At 38.7% G+C, this 23,650-nt stretch overlaps 2 protein-coding genes and 1 pseudogene across 2 annotated transcripts in view; all 3 read right to left on the bottom strand.

The window, feature by feature from the left end:
- Positions 1-388, bottom strand: part of LOC145492363 (tyrosine kinase receptor Cad96Ca-like) — a 6,685-nt gene extending 6,297 nt beyond the window's left edge. The window contains exon 1 of the mRNA XM_081471805.1: positions 1-388. This exon is cut by the window's left edge and continues 284 nt beyond it. The gene's annotated coding sequence lies outside the window, so the exon portion shown is untranslated.
- The window catches only part of LOC145492238 (uncharacterized), a 213,475-nt gene that overhangs the window by 284 nt on the left and 189,541 nt on the right, over positions 1-23,650 (bottom strand). Inside the window, 10 exon segments of the mRNA XM_081471595.1 lie at positions 788-938; positions 6,314-6,462; positions 8,065-8,120; positions 14,192-14,310; positions 14,806-14,913; positions 16,232-16,480; positions 17,929-18,171; positions 18,772-19,017; positions 21,782-22,045; positions 23,097-23,342. Of these exon segments, the coding sequence (XP_081327721.1) occupies positions 796-938; positions 6,314-6,462; positions 8,065-8,120; positions 14,192-14,310; positions 14,806-14,913; positions 16,232-16,480; positions 17,929-18,171; positions 18,772-19,017; positions 21,782-22,045; positions 23,097-23,342 (1,823 nt within the window). The 3' untranslated portion in view covers positions 788-795.
- LOC145492408 (uncharacterized) lies at positions 9,669-11,475 on the bottom strand (annotated as a pseudogene).

Genomic DNA, 23,650 nt, shown 5'->3' with positions numbered 1-23,650 from the left:
AATCCCGTTTTTGATAAGTCGGAGCAGTAACAGCCAGTTATGTGCACGGAAGCAGGCTTCTTAACGACGGGAAACTACTGTAACTACTGTCCTTCTAAAAGCAGTAATGGGGTTTTGGTCTGAAAACGCCAGCATAGTACAGTATGACGCGTAACTACGAAATCTGCTCATATTTCGTCACCATGCCATAACAAACATCATTTAATGGTCGTGTATGCGTCATAGCCGTTGTTACATGCAGGTAATCTAATTCGGGTAATTTAGGTAATTGTACAAAGGTAACCTATGGTAACCATGCTTCTGTTAGAAAATATTATTAACGACTAGAGGTACATTTTGGGATTTTATACCTTTTGAAGCACCTTTCTTTTGTTTCTCAACCAATGCCATTGCCGAAACGGAAACAAATTAGTAAAATGTGTTTATTAATAAGTAATCCTAGTAGATAAAGTAGACTTACCGAAAATGGCCTTGACCTAAGAAGTGTAAAATAGTAACAACTGTTTAATCATGACAAATCTCCAGGATTATACAAGGTACTTTACTATCAGCCTGCGCAGAATCTGCCTCAAATGTGGCAACAAATGCCAAGCTTTAAGATCATTTAAAAAAAAGAAACCGGTTTTTAGAGAATTGCAAGGATTTTGGTTTCTCTTTGGCGTCTTCTAGTAAACCTTACTTAAATCCTGAGCAGAGAATTTAGATTAAACTGCCACCCAGTTTACTAATATGTCGGCAGCTTCTCTTCGGCTAAGGAGCTATAGCAAATATGGGCGTCACAGTAAACTATGAGTTTTACTTACGTTGTCGACGCTTCAGTATCATGTAGGTAATAAAAACAGTTACAATCAGGGCGAGAATTCCGATAACTGTTCCATATATAGCGTCTGAATTGAATTCTGCTGGTTCAGATGGAACCGGCGATGTAAAATCTAAATCTGGAAAAATATGAACCAACACATTTGATCTGAGAATATGTAGCAAAAGCTGTAATGGTTGGCAAAATATTCATGATTTCAGTCACTTCTTGTGTTAGTCTTCCCACACTCATTTTATCCTTTGTTTCTTTCTTTATTTATTTGTAAACGAGAAGTAAATATCACGTGGTTTCTACTTGGCGTATAGCGAGGTCAGAACACTGGGTCCACCATATAGTGTTTCTGTGCAGCTGCCTCTACCCTTCTCAAAAAACAAAGAGAAAAATACCAGAGGAAATGAGTGGGTACATTTGATCTTTGAACAAGAAGCTTAGGAGAGCACACGGGCAGTACCACAACTTTGTCAGAGAGCTTTGAGAAAAACTGATAGAATGATACACTGATTTAGACACAACGAAATTCAGGAATTTCAATGCTAGATGACTGTTCCTGCTACCTCAGCGTTGAAAGAAACAAAATACACCGCAACAAATGAAAGCGGGACAGCCGAAAGAAAGCTGCCTTTCAGAGCAAGGCGATTGGTCAAGTCCTCGCTCCGAAAGAGAAGAAGCCCCCCTATCCGATTAAATGTCATCTGTGCAACGCATGCGTGTTACGTCGGGTATATACAAACCGACATTTACACCAACGGATCAGCGAACACAAATACTCAGCAATCCCACAAGAGGACTATGCACAAACGAAATCTGCTTTAAAAGCAAACATTCTTTTTATTATTCTGAAGAAATGCAGATCGAGGTTTGATTGTGTATATTTTGAGGTGCTACTACGTTATTAAGGAACAGAACCCTGTGTAAACAAAACAAAACAAAAAAAACTCCAACCGTGCCAAACTTTTTACGTGATTCTTTGCATTCGAATATTTATTGTATTATTTTTCATCAGTTTTTAGCATTTGCATCCCTTAAGAAATCTTAGTTTATATTTATATTCGTACCTATTTGTATTTACTTTGATTTGATAATGACAAGTAAACTTCGAAACACCTTAAATAATCAACTTTCATTAAGAGAACAACCTATGATTTAACTACAGTTAAAATACTTAAGAGCAATTCTCCAGGAAAGTGAAGTAAAGTTGGAAATGAAAAATTTTAACCCCCCCCCCCCCCGGTCAATTTTTGTGTGGAGGTAGGTTACCTTGGGGATAAACAAAAACAACCATATTTGGATTAACAGACGTATCGTTGCCATGGTAACCGCACTAGATGACCTCGGCCTCTGGACCATGTTTTGAGCGAAAGTTCCACTCTCAAAAAATAAAAGTAAACGAGTCTGGTTCTCGGGTGCATGTGAACCAATTCAAATGAAATTCATAAAGATGGCAGACCCAGTCTCCCAGTTTATAAAATTCGCCGTTAAAATATTTTGGGTTTTATAAACAAGAAGAAAATGCTCGTCTTACTATGTTCCCTGTCAGCCATTTAGACAAGAGGGAAAATCAAGCACAAACATATTCGTGATTTCTCCGAAAGTACTCTTTCCACATAAACCAAATTAACAGCAGAGATTACACAGATATTGACGTTTTTAAATATCATAAAATCAATTTGGGGAGAACTATATTCTGGCCATGGGTGCTGAAGACACCTGGGGTAAATTGCAAAAAATAGCAAAATTTGTAATTTCGAGGGCTCTAGTGTTTGGCTCAAACAGGCTTCAGAGAGAGAAAATCAGCTTCAAAAGTATCTTTTATCATCTTGTCTGTCACCTACATTTAGTTAATAAGGTTTTGGCCAAGGAATTTGATGAAATATAAATTGATACAAAACCTACCTTGAAGGTTTTGGAATTTCTTCAGGATGCTTTCGTCGCGTGGTTCTCTCCAGTGTCTCTCCTTCGCTCGCTCCATTTTCTTGACCAAAATCTAGCGCAGACTCTAACCTAACGGTTACTCTCATCGAATATCCAGTTTGCCGTGTTTCACACCAGAGAAGATGATACAAGTAGCCCGCATACACTCGACAAAGAGTAGTTGACAAGGTCAAAACATGGTTGTGATACTTGCGATTTCTGCCGTTGAGCACCTAAATTCATCAATATCATCCAACCAGGAAGTAAAATCAATGTGTCGAGATCAATGTACAAAGCAAATGTATGCCTTTGAACAATCCAAAGTAACGTCTTTGGCTAAAATCGAGTGAGATATTGCGACAGTTGAAAAGTCAAGAATGGTGAATAAACTGAACGCGTGGGCCGGAAGTCTGAGAAGCACGACTGCTGAGCGGAAGTAACAGAATGTAATGGGATATAACTCCGGATGTAAGTGTAATGATATCCTCTTGTAATGGGGTTGTTTTACAATGGCAATAGTGAAGAAAGCCAAAACAAAACAAAAAAAACGAAAACGGAAAAACTGAATAAAGGCATCAAGGAAAAATTAAACGTTGTGCAATCTCATACCCTGGAAAACTGGGAACAAGGTCGAAGTCTAACTCGGATTCATACGTACCACAGGGCCCCACGTTGAATTTTAGTTTTCTTTGAATGTGTACGAGTGCAATCTTCATTTCTGGCACGCACAGCATGAATTTCTTTTCTTTTCTTTTTTTTTGCATACCTGTATAGACAGACAGAGTTCCAACGTCCAAGAGTTCTTAGAAAAACTAACTTCCTTGTTCTCGTTTAAGCCTGCACATCATTTGTTGTTAACAAAAACCTGAACATATTTTAACACCTGTCAGTACTCCTGGATTTATCATAGCTAAACCAAGAGATGGTAAATGGTATCCTCTCTTATGTAAACTTGATCCAGTGTAGTTAAGCCAATGGACAACGACTACCCCTCATAGTGTAAATAGTTATGTGCATTGCAATAAAAAAAAAAGTTTGTTCTTCTAAGAACTCTTGGACGTTCGAACTCTGTCTGTCTATACAGGTATGTCATTGTAAAACAGCCCCATTACAAGAGGATATCATTACACTTGCATCCGGTGTTACATCTCCTTACATTCTGTTACAACCGGTTAGCAGTCGTACTTCTCAAACTTCCGACCTACGCGTTCAGTTTATTCACCATTCTTGGCTTATCGACTATCGCAATATCTGACTCGATTTTAGCCAAAGACGTTACCTTGGATTGTTCAAAGGCATGCATTTGCTTTGTACATTGATATCGACACATTGATTTTACTTTCTGGTTGGATAATATTGATAAATTTAGGTGCTCAACGGCAGAAATCGCAAGTATTACGACCATGTTTTGACCTTGTCAACTATTCTCTGTCAAGTGTATGCGGGCTACTTGCATCATCATCTCTGGTGTGAAACACGGCAAACTGGATATTCGATGAGAGTAACCATTAGGTTAGAGTCTGCGCTAGATTTGATCAAGCGAAGGTCGAGCGAAGGAGAGACACTGGAGAGAACCACGCGACGAAAGCATCCTGAAGAAATTCCAAAACCTTCAAGGTAGGTTTTGTATTAATTTATATTTCATCAAATTCGTCGGCCAAAACCTTATTAACTAAATGTAGGTGACAGACAAGATGATAAAAGATACTTTTGAAGCTGATTTTCTCTCTCTGAAGCCTGTTTGAGCCAAACACTAGAGACCCCAAATTACCAATGTTGCATTTTTTCGCAATTTGCCCCAGGTGTCTTCAGCACTCATGGCCAGAATATAGTTCTCCCCAAATTGATTTTATGATATTTAGAAACGTCAATATCTGTGTAATCTCTTCTGCTAATTTGGTTTATGTGGAAAGAGTACTTTCGGAGAAATCACGAATATGGTTGTGCTTGTTTTTCCTTCTTGTCTAAATGGCTGACAGGGAACATAGTAAGACGAGCATTTTCTTCTTGTTTATAAAACCCAAAATATTTCAACGGCAATTTTTTTAAACTGAGAGTCGCTCTACCATCTGTATGAGTTTCATTTTAATTGGTTCGCATGCACCCGAGAACCAGACTAGTTTACTTTTACTTTTTGAGAGTGGAACTTTTGCTCAAAACATGGTCCAGAGGCCGAGGTCACCTAGTACGGTTACCATGGCAACGATAATCTGCCAATCCAAATATGGTTGTTTTTGTTTATCCCCCAAGGTAACCTACCTCCACACAAAAATTGACGGGGGTTAAAATTTTTCATTTCCAACTTTGCTTCACTTTCCTGGGGAATTGCTCTTAACAATTATTCCATGAGCACGCGGTGGATATGAGATGGTAAATAGCTAACGAGGCCCGTAGGGCCGAGTTGGCTATAACTAATCTCATATCCAACAAGCGCGAGTGGAATAATTGTTTTATTAAATTCTCAACCTTCGGTTTTGCTAAATTTTACTTAAGTTTAACAAAAGACTGGAAAGTGATGTGACTTCCGGGCGCCAAAACGTCCTGATCTCATGATCACATGATACGCGCGCCGCTCTGCTGTGTTTTGAAGGCGGCAAGGAACCAGGCTGACTTCTGTTCAGTTCGAAGTATTGAACCCCTTGTGGCGTTTTTTTGCAGAGAAAGCATTGTGCGTGTCAACTATCGCTGGTTTTCACGTCCCCGTCTTCCAAAAAAGAGGCCGAGGTAGAATGAAGCCATCCTCTGTAACTGGGCAGGATTCAAGCTGTTGGCCGGTCCAAGTTCGCCGCTCTCAAATAGTTTCTTCACCTGCTCTTTCGAGATTGCTTTTTTGTGGACGACGCCAGCTATTTTTCCCGTTTTCCTTTGGTCTTTCACGAAAGCGTCTAAAACTTTATTTGCCTCAGTAAAAGCGGGGTCAGAAATAATGGTAAACGGTTTGTTGTGTGGCGGCGAGCAAAGGAAACGATCAATGGCGGCTCTTAAGGATTTTGTGGATGAGCGTTTCTAAAACGTGCCATCGCTCTTCCTCGCAGACGTGTAAAAACACTTTACACTAACATTCAATTCTTCTTTTGAAATTTCTTTTATTGGTTTCGAAAATGTGGTGCCACCAGGACTAGCAAGCCATTCTGTAACATTAAGGTAATAAATATTGTGGTTGTTACGTTACCTTCTCGAATGCGTAAAATCTTCACGGTCATATTTGAAATATTGCAACTTTTAAGGGAAACTTAACGGATACGTACCGTTAAATAATTTCATCCCGAACTTTGCGGCTTTTTTTGTTGTTTCGTGGACGGCCTTGTCCATAAGTTTTTGTATTTCTTCTGTGGATAGCTCACCGAATCTGCTTTTTTCATCAATTTTTTTTGTCCACGAAACTTGGCTTCCCGCGAAAAATTCTCTGTCGATCGACATTTGCCGCATTCATTTCCATATAAGGTCAAACGCAGGTATAATGGCTGGTAACCGAGATCTGGTGAACCAATCAGAAAGCTAGAATTGCATTATCTGAGGTTGAGAATTTAATAATATTTCTTATTCGAGGTTGAAATATATTTGACGTGAACAACAACTGACCTTTAATAAATCCATCAGTTACTACTTGACTGACTTCAAGGTCACCTAGCTTTCCGTCTTTAGTTACTTCTGATAACAATGCTTTTACCTCGCTTGAACCCACTTGCTGATTAAATGTTAGCTCCATGTCTGCAATGACGCTTCCCTTTCTATAATAACACCGAAAAACAAACAAACAAAGACACTGCATTGTTTGACAGGCAAAGTACGTAAAAGGTACAGAGCAATCCTTTGTTTAGGACACATGGACCAACTAGATAAATCAACCCTTTTTCTTCTAAAATTGAGATATCGGTTGTGGTCAGTTCAAAGCTATTAACTTAAGTTAAGTTAGGACGGAGATACTTCTTGTGGTAAACGTTAATGGCACTGGTGCGACTGCAGAGTCGACTGCGACTTCAACTACTAACTACTGCTACGTCTGACGTCTTTTAACTGAAGACTTACCCGAACAAACTTTAGTTGGTAGTATAGATGTGACCACAGCCATTAACCAAACCACTCTAGTAATATCAGTCCTTAACAGTGTATAAATCACATGGACAACCGGAATACCCCAAGATTCCGTAGCCCCCGTTACTTTCGGATTTAGCAAGCAAAAGGAGCCGCTACTTTCGGCTAGACGTTAGCTACCAAAGTGGTACACCAATATGGGAAACTTCTTGGTTGTAATGAATACTGCCAGGCTCAAAGTAATACAGAAGCTTTTGTTCCATCAGCTCTAAGCTACCTGATGTCTTTAATAAAAGGTATTTTTACGAAAACGATCTTATTGGAATAAGAACGTTCTCTGCTTAAAAATATATTAAAAACATAAGCTTTCGGCTATCAGTCTATAGCCTTTAACAAATGAAAAATGTGGCGGGCAAGCGAAAATATACACGAATGGGGTGCGAAAAATTGAGAATAAAAACAAGCGTGAAAAAAGCAGGGTTTTGCATGTCTCCCTTACATCAGCGGCCTAACCGAGCCCCTCACAAGATTACTCCGCAAAAATGATATCCGAGTTGTCACCAAACCACTTAAAACCCTTCACCAAGAATTCCCGTCACCAAAGTTCAGACAACCCTCAGATTTTCAATGTAATGTTGTTTACAAGATTCCATGTAAAGACTGCCCTTGGAATTACATAGGAGAAACCGGAAGATGCTTCCAAACCCGAAAAAAGGAACATCAACGAAACTTGAAGAACTATTCAAATGGCTCTAATGTTGCCAACCATGCGTGGCAGAACAATCACTCCATTGATTTTGACAATGCTTGTGTCATTGACAAAGGCAATTACCGCGTTCGAAAAACACTAGAATCTTGGCACACAGCAAAAACCGTCGACGCGGATAACAACTCAAAACCGTTGCCTAGGCAATACTCTATTTTATTGTAATCAGGCCTCATTTACATTTTTATCTTCTTGCTTTTTTCACGCTTGTTTTCATTCTCAAGTTTTCGCACCCCATTCGTATATATTTTCGCTTGCGCGCCACATTTTTCATTCGTTAAAGGCTATAGACTGATAGCCGAAAGCTTATGTTTTTAATATATTTTTAACCAGAGAACGTTCTTATTCCAATATGTCTTATCCTGGTTACAGTTCTATTTTTACTCGAAAACGATCTTCATGTATAGGAAAAAGTTGTACTGTAAACACCCGTTGAACTAAGTGGGTATATGCTCAATGTAACATTGTTGGTTCCTTAATTACTTGAGTAAATACAAGATTGGTGTTGACAATAAAAACAAATAACTCTTACCTCAGTTTATTCACTTTTGCACTAACGAAACTAGAGTCTTTGACTTCCCCTGTAAACTGAAATAATTTGAAAGCAATAGCACTCTATGTAACACATTGAAGAGTGCCCAGACCACATTTCTTTTCTTATTTTTTCAAATATTCTCACACATCAACCAAATTTAATCCTAGAAGTATACAATATGTTCGTCCCGCTTAGCCATAAAAAAATCCCTGTCGTAGTTCCCACTGGTCTTCTTTATCAAACGTTAAGAAAGGTTACGTTGACTCCTGCTGACAGAACTTGGAAATCAGTTCCAGTTCGGTCGCCGGCAATAAGGCGACCATTTTGAATTCTATTGTTTCAAATAGCAATTATGGGATGCTCAGGGGGCAAATACATCCTAATTTTCCTCTTGAGCATCCCATAATAGCTATCGGAATCAATAGAATGCAAATAATGCAAATAATAATAATAATAATAATAATAACTTTATTTACGTGTCAATGAGATTTAGCATTGCTCCTAATTGGGGACACCTAAAAAGAGTTACAATCATCACGAATATGTGCAAATTAAATTTTTAAACATTATAATTGTTTACAAGATAAAAGTCTATCTACCAAAATTAAAGTACAAAAGAGAATAAAGTTACAAATATAGATGACTAAGAATGATGAAAATATTCAAGATGAACACATATGACTTTTGCATCCACTGCTCGCATCAATTAAAATGTTTAAATCCCTTTTCCTAATGTAACTTTTACAATTCTTTGAACTGAATGATTTAATATGATTGGGAAGTCTGGCCCATAGTTTTGGGCCCAAATACGACAGTGAATGTTTTCCATAAGTCACTGTCTCGAGCCGTAGGATCACAAAATCTTCATGACCACTGTATCGCCAAAAAGATTCACTTCAGTTCAGGACCTTTCTCACATCGTTGCCTTTCACAGAAAATTTCATTTTAATTTATGACTGAGAATATTTCTTCATGGTAATGAGAATTATACTAGGGCCGCGAAGCGGCCTGAACTCATAATTCAAATTATATGAACAGATGAAGTGAGAAATATATGAGACAACAAATGGTAGGAATTTCTCATTTAGTGCTTCAAACCACTTTTTAACCCCAACAGAAGGGCAACCCCCCCTGAAGAAATCAATACTAGGGACCTGGGTATACCCACAAGACCCTGGGACCTAGATCTCGTGGTCCCATGATGCTTTGGTGGTTTTTTGACGCCATGGAATAGACAGGCAAAAGAGAGACCCCATAGAAGGGAGGGAAGAAGGGTGGGAAGCTCATATATTTCTCAGTTCATCTGTTCATATAATTTGAATTGTAACTTCAGGCCGCTTCGCAGCCCTAGTATAATTCTCATTGTATTTCACAGACTCCGTTCGAAACATATGAGACAACAAATGGTAGATTTTAACGCTACTACTAAGAGAAATAAAAAAGCTATGGTTACACAGAACAAAACATTTTAATTATATATTATATATATAAATCAGAACTCAACACAAGAATAGCTGAGCTTACATGTAGATCTACTGTGAGGATAAGACCCCAGTAGCAAAGTCTGAAGTAAACAAGGGTTTATAGTAAAATGTTCTGAAAATTGAAGCAGAAGACCAGTCGGCCATTGACATGATAGTCGACAGCGGGACAAATGCATTGGCAGTTGCTGTCGTAGATGCACCACGCACGGAGTGAAATTGACTGTCTATTCCTGCTGCACTCATAAAGGTTCGTAGTCAACGCCCCAACGTTGTACAAGTGACCGGTTTGTGGGGTCGTATAAATGAAATAAACAACTCATCGGGAAGAGAAGAGGGGATAACGGGTCGAACGTCCCTGGATAATTTTAGATATTGTCTAAAACATTCCACTGGACAGAGCTTCTTGTCTTGGTCAAAGCGGGCAAAAAATGCTTCTGCTGGTTTATCCGCACTGCCAGTTTTTCTAGGGACGGTGAGTTTGAAAGACACCCCTTCTGGAAGGATGCTGCAATGTTTGAGATCCAGGTAAGCCAAGGCGGAAATCCGTTCAGGACAAGTTAATGCAAACAGGGTGACTAAATTCACTGAGATAGCTTTAAGTGATAGGGTGCTGTTTTTCCCCAAAGAAATCATGTATTTAATCATAACATCAACATTCCAGGTATGGGAATACCTGGGCTTTGGAGGACATTTATTAAGAGCTCCTTTAAGGAGTCTAGAAACGTAAGGATGCTGACCCACTTAAAAACCGTCTATCTTTGGATGAGTTGACGAAATAGCAGAACGAAGGACGTTAAGTGATCGGTATGCTAAGCCTTCGTTAAAGACTTCTGCCAAGAAAATTAACATGTCACTTATAGATGACAAAAGAGGATCAATTTGGCGTCCAGAACACCAGCAGCACCAACGGTTCCAACTAGACTTGTAGTTTTTGTGTGTGGAGGTACGAGTTGCTGCGATGAGTAGATCGGCAACGTTTGTTAGAATGCTTTCTGCTTAGAAACATCGGTAAAGATGTGAAATACGGCCAAGTGAAGGCGAGGATACATTGGATGAACTCGTTTCAGGTCGGTCTGGTCCGTTAACAGGGTTGGACTGTTCGGTAGCAGCACTGGCTGAGATATTAGAAGTCTCAGCAGAACTGGCCACCAGGGTTGGGCTTGCCAAACTGGGGCAACGAGAATTATTTCCGTTTGGTCGATTTTTACCTTCATCAGGGTTGTGGATATCAGATTGAAGGAGGCGAAGGCATAGCCCCGTAGAGGAGCCCAGTTTATCGTGAAGGCGTCTGTGTGGGTGGCTCCTGGGTCGGGTCTCCAACTGATGTAATCCGCGAGTTGGCTGGTTAGACGACTCGCAAACAGATCCGTCTGACAATTCAGCAGAAAAGGCTGGATGATTGTTGGGTCCAACTTCCACTCGCTCATGTCCTTGAATTCTCTGGACTCCTTGTTTGCTGAGACGTTGTCCCTTCCTGGGAAGTGAGAAGCTATCACAAGGTTGGCTCTTTCCTGACAGCAATCCCAAATCTCTAAGGCCAGAGTCATAAGTTGGGGGGAACGTGTACCACCTTTGTTGTTGATGTAAGCAACGGCGGTCATGTTGTCTAGCTGCAGAGATACGGTTACATGAGACCTGCCTTTGAGAAAGGCTTTTTAAGGCCAAAAAGGACGCCTTTAGCTCTGGATAATTGATGTGTTGGAGAGACTCTTTTTGGGACCATCTGCTATTGATCTGAAGGGATTGATGCACTGCACCCCAACCTTTCTTTGAGGTATCGGTTGTGATGATCATATCTGGCGGAGGAAGATGCACGGGAATGCCATTTGCATTGAGGGTGTGTTTCAACCACCAAGAAAGTTCTACTCTGGCGCTCGGTGACAGGGCAATCAAGGTGTCGTAAGACTCCTGGTTCATTTGTGGGCCCCTTATCAGATCTGATTGTAAGTGATGAAAATGTAGTGGAGCTCACCAAATGGCTGGTCTCGAGGACTCTAACAGAGCTATTAAACTTGCTGGGTTTTGCAATGTGATACTTCGAGAAACGAGCAGGCGGCGACAACAGTCTAGAATTTTATCGCTTTTTTCTGCTGGGAGTGATACCATCATGCACATTGAGTCTATTTGGAAACCCAGGAAGGTTATCACTTGTGTTGGAATCAGTAATGATTTCTTGAGGTTTATTGTAAAACCTAGGGACTGAAGGAGAGTCACTACCGGCGGAGTATTTTTTTACAGCTTCCTCCGCTGTTGCAGCCAAAAGAAGAAAGTCGTCCAGGTATATAAGGACTTGAATGGCCTTCTTCCTCAGGAATGCGGCAACAGGTTTTAGAACTTTCGTAAAAATTCTGGGTCCTTAACACAGGCCGAATGGAAGAGCTTAGAACTGGTAACGTGTTCCCTTCCAAATGAAACGAAGGAACTTTCGGGAAGACTCGTGGACAGGCACAGAAAGGTAAGCATCTTTTAAATCTATATTTGTCATAAAATCTCCTGGTAAAAGCAACGTCATTAGGCAACTGAGGTTTTCCATCTGGAAATGCTCGTCTACAATGAACTTGTTCACAGAATTTAGGTCTATCACCGGACGCATAGATCCTCCTTTTTGGGTACAAGAAACAGGCGGCTGTAAAAACCGTCTCTGGTAAAAGGGGTTTTTTGTATGGCCCCTTTTTACAATAACTCGCTCACTTCCTGGAGATTAGGAGTGCCACCTGACCCGATGCTTGGGTAAATGGTGGAGACATTTGAAAAGGAGTTTTGAGGAACATATCTTGTAACCTGAAACAATTGAGAGAATCTGTGTGTCCGATGTTAGGGTTCTCCAAGACATTATGCACTCTGAGAGTCTGGCTGACGTCCCTGGTGAGGGGGACGAAAAAGCCCATTTTTTGATCGAGGCCCTTGGTAATTTGACTGAGATTTAGATGGGTTTGAATACCCAATGATTGTTACTTGTTAAAGGTGTCTCCTCGATGTTTGCTTTGAGAATGGGAACTATTACTACGTTTAGAAAAGGATTTCCCTGTAGTTTGTGCCAAATTTTTCGTGAGGCCTCTTGAAAACTCGACCTGTTTTGAGGCCAGGGAGGGGAAATCATCTCCAAATAGCTATGATTTTGCATTAGGCAGAGGTAATTCTGCGAGGTTTGTCCACGAACGGTTTATGGTGGCTAGGACTCTCTGTCGTCTAAGGATAGACAGCTGAGCATTGGCTGAGCCTAAAAGGCAAAGAGCATACTCCAAAGCTGCTTTAATTTCCTCATAAGTTGGAGCTGAATCATTTTCGATACAATCATGAACGCCACAAAGTGGGCCTGTGGCATTTAGGAAAGCATGCTCAACATTAAACATTGCCTTGTCCCTTTCTTGTAAAAACTTTTTCACTCTAAATGGTCCTTGATTCAACAATTGCTGATCGAGTTTTGGAGCAGAGAGTGCATCCACTTCAGGAGTTGCCCAGTAATCCATAATAACCAGAGATTGCAGGTAAGATAATTTTCTCCGAAAGTTGGTATCCAGAAACTTGGAGAAAGAGGCTGCTGGTTTCCAGGAGGTTGACTTGGCAACTGGGTCGAACAGCCCATGAGCATCACTACATTTCGCTGAGTTTTCAGCTTCGTCAGATGTCTTACCAGACTCTCTTGGTGCCTTAGTAGGTGCTGCGGGTGCCTGGATAGGCGCTACGGGTGCCTTAATAGGCTTTACGGGTGCCCCAACGGACGTAGTAGCAGTCTTAAAAGACCCTTCGGTCGCCAAAGGTTCACTTTTCTCCAAGCCTGATGTTTCACCAGCCATAAATGGTAAGCATCGTTGTCAGTATCTGCAATAGTTTCTGGCTGATTTGCTTGGGACTCTACCGAATCTATTCGGTTGAAAAGACGTTCAATAGACTGAAAATTATTTTGAAGGGAATCGTTTTTGTCCTTACGCCGTTTCTACAGGGACCCTTCATGATGTACGTCAGGCGACAAAACAGAGTTTTGGCAGGAAGATGGTGACTGGGAACGATTCCTCTTACGCGACTTGTGTCTTCTGTGGGACATGTTCAGCGGTTTTAAATATCCTGAAAAGCGACAAATATCACCAAAAAGAAACCTACTGTGTAAAAACACAGAAGTATAGTCTAAAATACGGCAAGGCAGGGTAAGGCAAAAGCAAAATACTTCCTGAATGGATTGAAGCACGAGGAAAAAAGCCACCGAAGCATCATGGGACCACGAGATCTAGGTCCCAGGGCCTCGTGGGTATACCCAGGCTCCTAGTATTGTTTTCTTTAGCGGGGTTCGCCCTTCTGTTGGCGTTAAAAAGTGGTTTGAAGCACTAACTGGGAAATTCCTACCATTTGTTCTCATATATTTCGAACAGAGTCTGTGAAATATAATTAGCTGGGAGCCGCTAAACTTATTATAAATAGTAATAATATTACTTTATCAGCCGTATAATGAGTAGTGCCATGAAAGATCAAGCCAGTAATGATTTACACAACTCGTGATTTCTGAAAATTCCATCTAGTTTCACTCACCTGAGGGTTCGAGCAGTCTTAAAAGAAATCAGTTTCAAATACATTCCTAAGATCAATCGTTAATTAATACAACTAATTAAAAGGTTGTCTCCAAATCATAAATAAAAATCTCTTACAGCATCCTCTATTAGTTTGACAAGCGTTTCCGTTGTTGGATTCTCCAAGTCTTCATACTCTGGCTCATATTCTAGATTGTTGAACTCAATTCCAACAGCAAGAGTATTCTTTAACTCTTCTGTTAACAAGAACAAGAGCAAGCCCTGTAAGCAAAGTTAGCCCTGGAAAAACTTTATTCGGGACAGGCACATACGGACAGTATGTATATATGTAGACGTGCAAGTGCAGAGACAGTGATAAAGATGAAAACTCAGATATGGAGCATATATTAACTGAAATTTTGTTTCTCATTAAAACAAATCTTCTAGTCTCAAAATATTTGCAATCATAAGAAAATGTTTTGAAATATATTTGCCAATCTGTATGTGAATCTTTTCGGCTCATGGGTGTCTTTCGGAGAACTTTGCACTAATTCTGGAGCTGTAATTAAAGAATTAAACAAAAACAAACAGGGTATCGTCAAAGCTTTTCCTTGTTTCATACCAAGGTATAGATAATTATGGCTACCACCAATGAGACCGTCAAACATACATGAATAAACTTGTGTATCAGTTTTGTGAGCATTTGAATTCAATAAAAACTCCATAAGAACTAAAGACTTTAGATAACGTACCCTGTGCTTCACAATTTCTTCCTGTCTTTCCTTTTTCGCAAAGACAGAGATATTGTCCAAACTGACGACAGGATTTCCCACCAGAACATCTTTCCGCACACAATCCACCTATTAAAATAAGGCAAATTTAAATCCATTAAAGAAACACATACACATTTATAACATTTTAACACAATGAAGTTAAGAAAACACACATTGCAAAAATGGTTCCCTGTTTTGCATGTTTAGATTCATCCCAAAATTAAAATAAATTGAAGTTTAACGTTTACAACGGCAATGGAGTTACTTTCCAGACAGCTTTCAGAGATCTGCCAAACATTAAATAATAACTGTGTGACAAGATGCATTTACGAAGGTCCGTTACCTCAATCCTGGTCTTATTCTCCATGCAAAAAGGAGGATAAAAAACTATCAAACAGAAAACTTTTGCTGGTTTTCTCATTTTTTGTCTCATTTTCCACGAGCTACAGTCAACTCGGCTACGTCTCGTTGACTATTTGCTCAAACTCGGGCTCATAATCTAATTGCTAAGGTGTCTCGATACAGTTTTTTCTGGGCTACGCCAAACATTTTCAATCAGCTTATAACCAGTCTGCTCTTAATTGGATTGATATGAAAATTGCACCAAAAATTGGAAATGGATTGAAATTTGGTATTAATAATAATGATGTTCTTTACCAATTGGTGGAGCTCCCAAAATGGAGGTAGGATCCCTCTCGATAAAAATGAAATAATATATGGCGTGACAGACAATTTCGCACGTCATCTTGGCTTAAACCTCTGCTTGATTATAGCCAAATGTTATTTATATACTGCCTCAAGAAAAGAAGAAGAGTTCCCTTTCGATGCCCTCTTAGCGATTTTGACAAACAAAATTAAGATTGAGAAACATAAATCTAAATCACAAATCAATATGTGAGAAATTCTCCTATTGTAGCTAATCCCCTACATGAAAGTTATATAATGTAACATATTAACAAATTGTAAATAATGTTAGTATTGTAAGTTTTGCTGGTATTGTTAAATTGTAAGTTACGTTAACATTGTAAGTAGAATAGGCTTTTCTTTCGTATCTAATGTAATGTTGTTGCAATAAATTAATATAAAGAAAAATAATAATAATAATAATAATTATATATAAAATAATAATGTTTGTTAGTGGCTTATAAAAAATTACAACTGTAAAAATTCTTGGGACAATATATATGTCAGGGAAATACTAACTTACAAACGAATTATAAATTACACTCATTCTTTACAACCCTTATAAATTTGTCTATTAACATTTGTCGAAAAAACTTAAATAAGAATAGTAAAATGATAATGTGCATGCACACAACTAATTCCAAAACCGCACTTTACAGTTCAGCTGTAAAGTGTAATCTTTCAAAATTAAGGATCTACCAAAACTGCATGAAACACTTACCTGGAAAAAATATAAAAGTCGTTTCAGTGGCATTTCCATAGGGGTTACTTGCTTCACATTTGTACTTTCCAAGGTCGCCTACCTTGACGTTAAGTATAACCCATGTTTTACTGAACCATTTCTTATCTGTGCTGACATGAGTCCAAGAAACATGTGGAGTTGGTGTCCCAGATACATTACAGTACAGAGTGACATTTCCACCATTTTTTACGTCAGTCTTGTTCTTCAAAGGTTCAATTGATGTCGAGACTATAAACACAAGATTACAGAAATCTCAAATAGGCCATTTCTGGACTGCATCATAAATGCTTTGTTTCTCAAAGAGATGCACCTGAAGGTAATCGTGGTAGTTGTATTCTTCAAAACAAATATCTAGTCGAAGATGAGAAAAACAAATTCCATGATTGCCTGCAGGCGCATCTTACAGAGGGAGCTGGCCACTGTACTTACACTCCAACACAACTTCGGAGAACAAGTAAACTGATACATACATTATTAATATTTCTTCTACTTGTACTAGGAACTACCTGGTCTAGCTTCCATAATTCACCACACACACACGTACAAAAAAAAAAAAATAAGAAGAAGAAGAAGAAGAAGAAATAAAATAAGAAAAAAACTGCGTACACTACAATTAACACTAATTACCATTCGTGCTGTAAGTATTACAGTGTACATGTAAGCATTGTAACGTAGATATTGTTAAAAAAAAAAAGAAGACGGAAAAAACCAACTACCAATTACGTAGTCAAATTACTAATAAGCAAATCAGAAGCTGTGTCTTCTGTCCTGCTATTCTGCGATATCAAGTCACTGACCTAATATGGCTATGATACCATGGCCACTCGGCCGAATTTAGGTATGGTAAATACCTAATCATACATTTTTTGGTACGTTTCCGTACAATTAGTTTCAGCCAAAGGAAATGCAATCATTACTAGTACATGAATATATAAGTAAGAAAGGGAGGCAATGTTCAGATCCCTTGCATACATGAAAAACAATTTCCTAAAAGGTTTACCTGAGCTTTTAGAATTAAATAAACATAAGAGGAAACATCTAACACCTAGGTCTTCAAACCTCTCTCTAGTAGGCAGTCTAATTCACTGTACATGTACATGTAACATTTTTGAGATGTAAACATCAATTTTGTCCATTCTTGTAAAGCAGGGACCCAAAATGCTTCGTTCGTAACTTATTCTTCACAATTTAAGACAACTGTAGTTTTCTTCACAGTACAGGGTCTCGAATTAAACCACCTTCCAACTCGACTTTAACCTCAAAATACACATCCCACTCATTACATGAGACTAGAAGAAAATGCGACTCATGGTCGTTAAACATCCATACAAGCGAGACAACGTTATGCGACCTACTTACTTAGTTCAAGTAAAAACTGACATGGGCATAGACATAACAGTTTTACTTTATTTTATTTGGTCGCACACTTAGCTATGGTGATGGTGCGTGCCATATATTTGATAAGCAGTCTCCAGGATTTACCAGCTAGTTTACAGGTCCGCCAAAAAAACAAAATACCAAAGTAAAAATGTACACATTTGGGAATAAATATTCAACTAAGCTAACTAAGATTATATAACTACTATAAAATACCTAAAGTAAACGATAACAAAATGTCCTCCTTATCGGTACATGTTAGAGCTATGAATCAATGATATCAACATTCCCACACTCACAATGCACAGTGATAGTGACATCTTCAGTCACGGTACTTCCAATACCATTGTCTGCAGTACATCTGTACAGCCCCTCGTTCTCTTTACCGGTGATTGTCAAAGGGAAGGACACAGGACTGTTGTCAGAAACTTTTGTCCAGGTAATGTTTGGTGTTGGATAACCATCTGCTGTGCAGTTCAGACTCACACTGTCACCTTTAACCAGTGTCTTGTTATCAGAAATGGATGTAATTTCTGGCATATCTTTGGGAGGAGAAAAGAATGTTCACAATCATGAAAACGATAATAAAATAGCAAAGGCTATGACATAACCATATGGTAGACACAAACTCTTTCTAATAAATAATAAAAGCAAAAGTTAGGAAGCTACAAAGACTACAAGCTTGAGTACAGTCACTGTGAGGCAGGATAAAAAAACTGAACTAGTGTTCCTCTGTAAACATGAAAGCTGAGCCTAAAAGGAAATTTCGTTTCAATGTCTACATCATTAGTTCATGGTCTGGTACCTTGACCAAGTCATTTTCTCATCAACCTGTTTGTACACTGTACCATGATACTGTCGTCAACAAACATAAAGGATTAGGAATGTGTAACACCTGTGTAGCGCATTCCTAATAAATCTATCTCACAGACAAAGTTATTATAATTATTTTATACCTGTTTAAGCTCACATTTTGGTTACAAACTGTACCCTCAACAACTAAGCAATTTTGTGCATGTTAGTGTGGGGTTACTTTAATTAATGCAGAATTTCTGTTGCTGACCAGCTCATAGCACTCGTGACAAAGAAAGACACTGATTGTCAGTACAGATAATTTACATGACATGTAATGGTTAACTTACACTGTACAAAAATCCTTGCCGTCTCTGATGCATTGCCACACTTATTATTGGCTTCACACCTGTATACTCCAGCTTCACTTCTGTTAATATTTGTGAGCACCAGATCACTCCTGTTAAAACCCACATGACTGTCAACTTTAATCCAAGACACCATTGGTGGAGGAGTTCCAGATGCACTACATGACAGAGTCACGTCGTCGCCTTCTGTTATTGTCTTATCTTGTATTAGAAGTATTGAAGAAGGCACTGTAAATAAACATATTTACATGAACAAATGAGATATCTTTCTAACATTCTGAGATACGACTTGCACCAGTAACCGAGGCAAAAAGTATAAAGATCTTGGCAACTGTAACGCATTACCAACGCCGTGTTATTGTGAGAGAGCTTTACAACATCTAATAATTATTGGGTACCGCTTACTGCATTTGCTAACTCACTCTTGTCTTAATGTCATGTACTAAAGAAGCTGTTTACATACAGGGCTAGATTGTTCAAAGCCAGATTAAGCTAAACCAGGATTAGCAAGAAATTTGATTTCATTTTTGTAACTTTTCAGGGAAGTTTTCTGTTAATATTGTTTGCCCTTCAATTTTGGTTGGAATAATCCCAAACTACACAAAACATATACAGTTATAATCCTGGGTTAGTGTTAACAGGTTTTTGAACAACCGTGCCCAGTAGAACTAAATATCGATGAATAACTTAACTCTGTTTTAATTGTTTTGTTTCAAGGGTGGTTAAATGTTGAAGTAAGAGGCCGATTTTGATATAACTATGAAAATTCAACTTGGCTTCGAGGCTTAGGGCACTAAAAAAAAAAAGACATCGATGTTGAGGCATGAACGAACAGTTTCTCAGTTTTAGTCCTCTAAGCCTTGATGCCATGTTAGAATTTTAATATATCGAACTTGACCCATTAATTACAAATGACGGTTAGGCTTTTCTACATTATGCTTTTATTTCCCCACTAAAATGCTCTACCTTAATGCTCCATTTTTTCCACTAAAATGCTCAGTTCCCACCCCCCCCCCCCCCCAAAAAAAAAGTCACTAAAATGCTCGGTTAATGCTCATACATAGGGTTTTTTTTAATTTTATTAATTTTAATGTTTCAACACAATTAACAGTTCAGGGTGCTTCACAAAAAAGTGGAAAAAAATGTCAATTCTCTGAGAAAATGCCACTAAAATGCTCGAATAATACTTAATGCTTTTGTCTCACTAAAATGCTCAAAAAATGCTAGCATAATGTACAAAAGCCTACTGACGGTGGCTAAAATCCCACTTGTTAGGTCGATTCTGAACTTCGCAGTTTGCATCTGAATGACAAGCGCAATAGTGTAGGTCATGGCTCCTTCATAATCACTTCCAAAGATCATGTCACAGTTTATTCAACCCCATGCGAAGGCTACATGATGAGAAGCTCACTTCTCCATCATGTAGCTTAGAAGATGAATGGAGAAAGGAAATTTCTCACATTTCCCAGAACACTTTTTGTTTCACTAACAAGTGCAACTGCTGCTAAGAGAGAAATGCCTTGCTTAAGAGATGTGCTACAGAGCTGTTTAGCTTCTTCTGGCTCGACTGAGGGTAAAGTGGTATATACACAGTACTGATAAAGAAAAAGAAACACTAAACGACACTTGACGATGCAAAAAAAAAAATCCTGAATTTCAACAATTATCTTTGCTCACATGTAAATGTCAGATTTTGCTCTTACTATCTGTTCAATTGAAGGAATCCTTGAATAAAAGAAATCCTTGAATAATTTACTCGCTTTCTCACTGAAGACCTGGAAATGTGCAGCTAAGGCGTATTGACACCACCTGCTTTCCAAAGTTCCCGTTGGTTAATGACCTATGCGATACTTAATAAGACGGTCAACTATTGTCAAGCCTTGGTTGGCTTACTTACGAATATGCCAGTATTCACTTCAGTAAAGTTCAAGACCTTTGTAAAAATCTGTCATGAAAACATTGGGTAATTACATAATTATGAGATTATTGAATCTCACCAAGTTATGAACGGATCTATAAAAGGGAGATAAGTGTATTGACTTTTCTGAAAAACCATGAAGGCTTCAGGGTCACACCCCTCATGAATATTAAAAATGTTATTCATTGCCAAATGGTAAAATCTGAGCATGCTTAGCTCGGAGGTGTATCTACATACATGTACAGTACTGTGTGTTACTTTGCATAGCTGGCAGGAATTAACAATTGGTTCATGCTTACCGTGCGTATATCGAGTTATGGATGTACGCAGGAAGTTTGGAGAGCACGCAAAAAGCATAAGAGTTACTCGAGGCGACAGCCGAGTGCGACTCTAGCTTCTTCAGTGCTCTCCAAACTTCCCAAGTGCATCCATAACTCGATATGCGCACAGCTAAAAGCATGAACCAATTCTTTTATAACTGGCGACAACAACTTGGGCACTAAAACATGTCTAATTTGTGATCGACTACAAAGTTCCCACAATGCACGGTGAAGAAAAATTAAGCTCATTAGGATCCTAACATGCCAAAATCAGTTGAGCAATGGTTGAGTGAAAACGCTTAACCTGGTTTCTAAAATTGTCAATGAAAAATTCGCTTCTTCGAATTAATTATAATGAAAATGTAGGCAGACAAAGTCAAAAATACTCGATGAAAATGTTGGCAAACAAAGTCAAAATACTCATGTTAAAGTAAACATCTTAGCCTGGCAAAAGTCTAAGGCTCGAAGTAGAGTTTGGATTGTTCATAATAATCTTCACATTGCCGAGACTTAAACAGAAGGAACTTTCACTAAATTCGACCGAAATTTTGCAGTTTAATTGAAACTGCACATGTCATCTTATATACGCACGGCTGTGCATATATAGAGATTTTGTTCATGATCGCTCAATAGGAGTTAAGGAGGACTAGCGCGCGCGCTATGTTATAAATAAATTTAGCCATTGTTTAGACTCATATTAAAAAATATATATATCCAACACAATACTCAGTCGTTAAAAGAAATAATTGTTTACCATTAACAGTAACAATAACATTTTCACTTTCTGTTGATCCTAAAGAGTTGTTGGCCACACATTTGTAGATGAACACTCCTCCACTTGATAATGTCCTACTCCACATTCCTGATGTGTCTGCTGATACCACAGAGCCATTCTCCAACAGCTGATATGATATCTCAGATGGAACAGCATCAGCTGAGCAGTTAATGCTGATAGTTTCACCTTCACATGCTTTCTTATCAGTGGCAGATTTCTCGATCTGAACATTTTCTGGTGGGTCTGCAAACAAGTATATACATGTAATTATCACGTAAAACTTCTACACGTGTCTACAATTACAAAAAATGTTATTTCTGATGAATAAACTTGCGAAGAAGGCCGAAATAACTATTTTGCCGGCAACGCAGCCTGGGCTGCAGACCGTTGCATCATGGGTAGAAAGAAAGGGGTATATAAGGGGGAGTGTAGCTCGTGATAGTCATCTAGACCTCTGAATCAACCCTGTTCAGAGCTCCCTTTAATTTTTTCATTTTAGTTTTTCAGGTATTTTTATTACACTATCGACAGTCTTAGCTTTGTAAAGCCTCCGTAGGAAAGGCTACCAATCGCCGGAGCATGAGCCATGGTTCCTACCAGAAGAATCCACAAGGACAGATTGTACAAGTGGTCGCCGATAGCAGTTTAGACCTGTCTGACGAACAGTTATTGGATGATTTATGTAGATTCTTGTTCTTGTAATTTCTGTAACGTAGTTTGGGTTGGTTCTTGCCAGGCCCTCCCCAAATAAACTTATCTACCTATTAGCTGTGTGTTCATTCGTTGTGAAGTGGAGACAAAATATAAATATGGCTTAATACAACGCGTGTGTAAAATCACATAACTGCTACTAATCAATCAATCAATCAATCAATCAACACTTCTAATCACAAATACGCATGAAGCAACTGCTAACTACAAACTCTTTTAATGTGCATAAAAGCCTCTTGTTTTTTTTTTGTTGTTGTTGTTGTTTTCAATATTTATTAATTTATAACTATAATTATTTAATATTCACTTTGCACCTTTTTCTTTTCCTTTTTTTATTTCCATTGTCTGACCCTATTCAGAGAAACTATCTCGTTAAGAAACAAGCTTTGCCTAAATATGTCCAGATACCATGGTGGTGCCCATTCTCCAAAGTGCTGTGTGCAGAATTTGATCACTTCACGTTCCTGTTTTTATCAGAGGATGGCCAAGAAATTTACTAAGATATCCAGTTGTGTTAATGAAAAGCTGCCTTCTGATGACTGATTACATTTGATGCATCGAGTAAGAGTCAATTGATACTTACAATGTACTTCAATTGTTGCCGTCTCCGATGCATTGCCACACTCATTACTGGCTTCACACCTGTATTCTCCAGCTTCACTTCTGTTAATATCTGTGAGCACCAGATCACTTGTGTTAAAACGTATATTACTGTCAACTTTAACCCAAGACACCATTCGTGGAGGAGTTCCAGATGCATTGCATGACAGAGTCACACTGCTTCCTTCTCTTATGATCTCATTTTGTATTGGCTGTATGGCTGAAGGTACTGTACAAGTAAATAAATACAAAACGTAAAAGTTTACACCTCATCGCATTTTGGGATACACTGTACCTGTAGCTAAACTGTAAACTACTTGGCACACAGCAAGACGCAAACTGTACTTACCATTAACAGTTACCGTGACACTTCCACTCTCTGTTGATCCTAAAGAGTTATTGGCCACACATCTGTAGATGAACACTCCTTCACTTAATGCAGTGCTCCACATTCCTGATTTGTCTAATATCACAGAGCCTCTCTCGAACAGCTCATAAGATATGACAGATGGAACAACATCAGCTGAGCAGTTAATG

This window comes from Orbicella franksi, chromosome 7, assembly GCF_964199315.1.
Source record: "Orbicella franksi chromosome 7, jaOrbFran1.1, whole genome shotgun sequence".
Lineage (NCBI taxonomy): Eukaryota > Metazoa > Cnidaria > Anthozoa > Scleractinia > Merulinidae > Orbicella > Orbicella franksi.
Note: the sequence above shows the minus strand (reverse complement) of the source record. Positions and strands in the feature narration are given on the sequence as shown.